This window comes from Antrostomus carolinensis, unplaced genomic scaffold (assembly GCF_000700745.2).
Source record: "Antrostomus carolinensis isolate BGI_N321 unplaced genomic scaffold, ASM70074v2 scaffold32358, whole genome shotgun sequence".
In the NCBI taxonomy this organism is placed as follows: Eukaryota; Metazoa; Chordata; class Aves; order Caprimulgiformes; family Caprimulgidae; genus Antrostomus; species Antrostomus carolinensis.
Window position 1 is genome coordinate 11399 of NW_010332856.1, and position 1140 is coordinate 12538.

The 1140-nt window shown below is 57.3% G+C and overlaps 1 protein-coding gene across 1 annotated transcript in view; it reads right to left on the minus strand.

Moving 5' to 3' along the window:
* LOC104529378 (transmembrane protein 132E-like) overlaps window positions 1-214 on the minus strand; it is a gene marked incomplete at its 5' end in the record, with an annotated part of 11611 nt that extends 11397 nt beyond the window's left edge. The window contains 2 exon segments of the mRNA XM_029086403.1: window positions 1-152; window positions 154-214. The exon segment at window positions 1-152 is cut by the window's left edge and continues 5 nt beyond it. Of these exon segments, the coding sequence (XP_028942236.1) occupies window positions 1-152; window positions 154-214 (213 nt within the window).
* Window positions 215-1140: the final 926 nt, after the last annotated feature.

Here is a 1140-nt window from a genome sequence, read left to right on the forward strand (position 1 = left end):
GCAGCACCAGCCCTGTGCTGAAGGGCCCCAGGGTGACGTTGAGGACGGGTAGCTCCTTGGTCTGGAAGACGACAAAGGGCTCGGCACGTTGCAGCGGGGCACTGCCATTGCCCGCCGGGCTGGCGCCCAACTCCTTGAGGAAGAAGGCCAAGCAGCGTGATGGCACCGGGGGGCTCAGCAGGCTCAGGGCTGGGGGCTGGCCCCTTGGCATGGGCTGCAAAGGGGATGGAGAGTGTGGGTTAGCATGGGCCATCCCCCTCCAGAGCATCTCCCAAGACCCAGGCAGGAGTGGTCCAGCCCTGTGGCAAGGAGGAGCTGGTGCTTCAACTCCTGGACCTCTCACAACGGCAGTGAGAGCCTGGCTGGGTTCCTCTCCTGCAAACCAACAATGCAGACCCCCCTCCAGGATCTCAGGCATTGCTGTGCTGCCCAGTAGGTCGCTCCAGCCCCACCAAAGCCACCTTCTGCATGGGATGGGGTGTCCAGCAAGGAGGCTTGGGGCTCGGGGGCTGCCCAAGGCTGGACCAGGGTGTCTTAAAGCTACATCCAACCTTGGCATTGCCCCTAGGGAACCCAAAGCACTGGTCACCCACCCCGGCACACATACTAAGGTACTGGCTGAAACAGCACAGACCCACTCGTAGAAACAGGGCATAACTGGCTACAATCCTGCTTCTAAACACACAGAAAATGGTGCTGAGTTTCTCCAGAGGCTCATCACCAAAAACCAGGCAGGTCCAGGTTATTTTTTGGCTGGCAGTTCCCCAAGTCCCCATGATCAAAGCTTTCTTCCTGCTTTTAGCTCCCAGATCACACAGGTGAGGTGGCTAAATCGGCTCCTTCACCCTGGACCTGCTCTGTCCCTTCAGGCTGCCTGTAAGGTTGGTGTCACAGCTGCTCTGTCACCCCCCCAGAGGTGCCACCTACACAGTGCTGTCTCCATGCACCAGTGTTAGCCCAGCCCAAATTTTTCCAAGCATGGACACGATCTGGTGGCAAAGTGATGAAGATAAAGTCGGTGCCACCTTGTGCAAACCCCAGCAGCACCCAGATGGCCCTTAGGAAATCCCTTTTTGTCCTTCATTTTGAACATTTTACTTTAAAAAAAGAATAAACAGCAGACAGGCAGAGCAGGCAGCG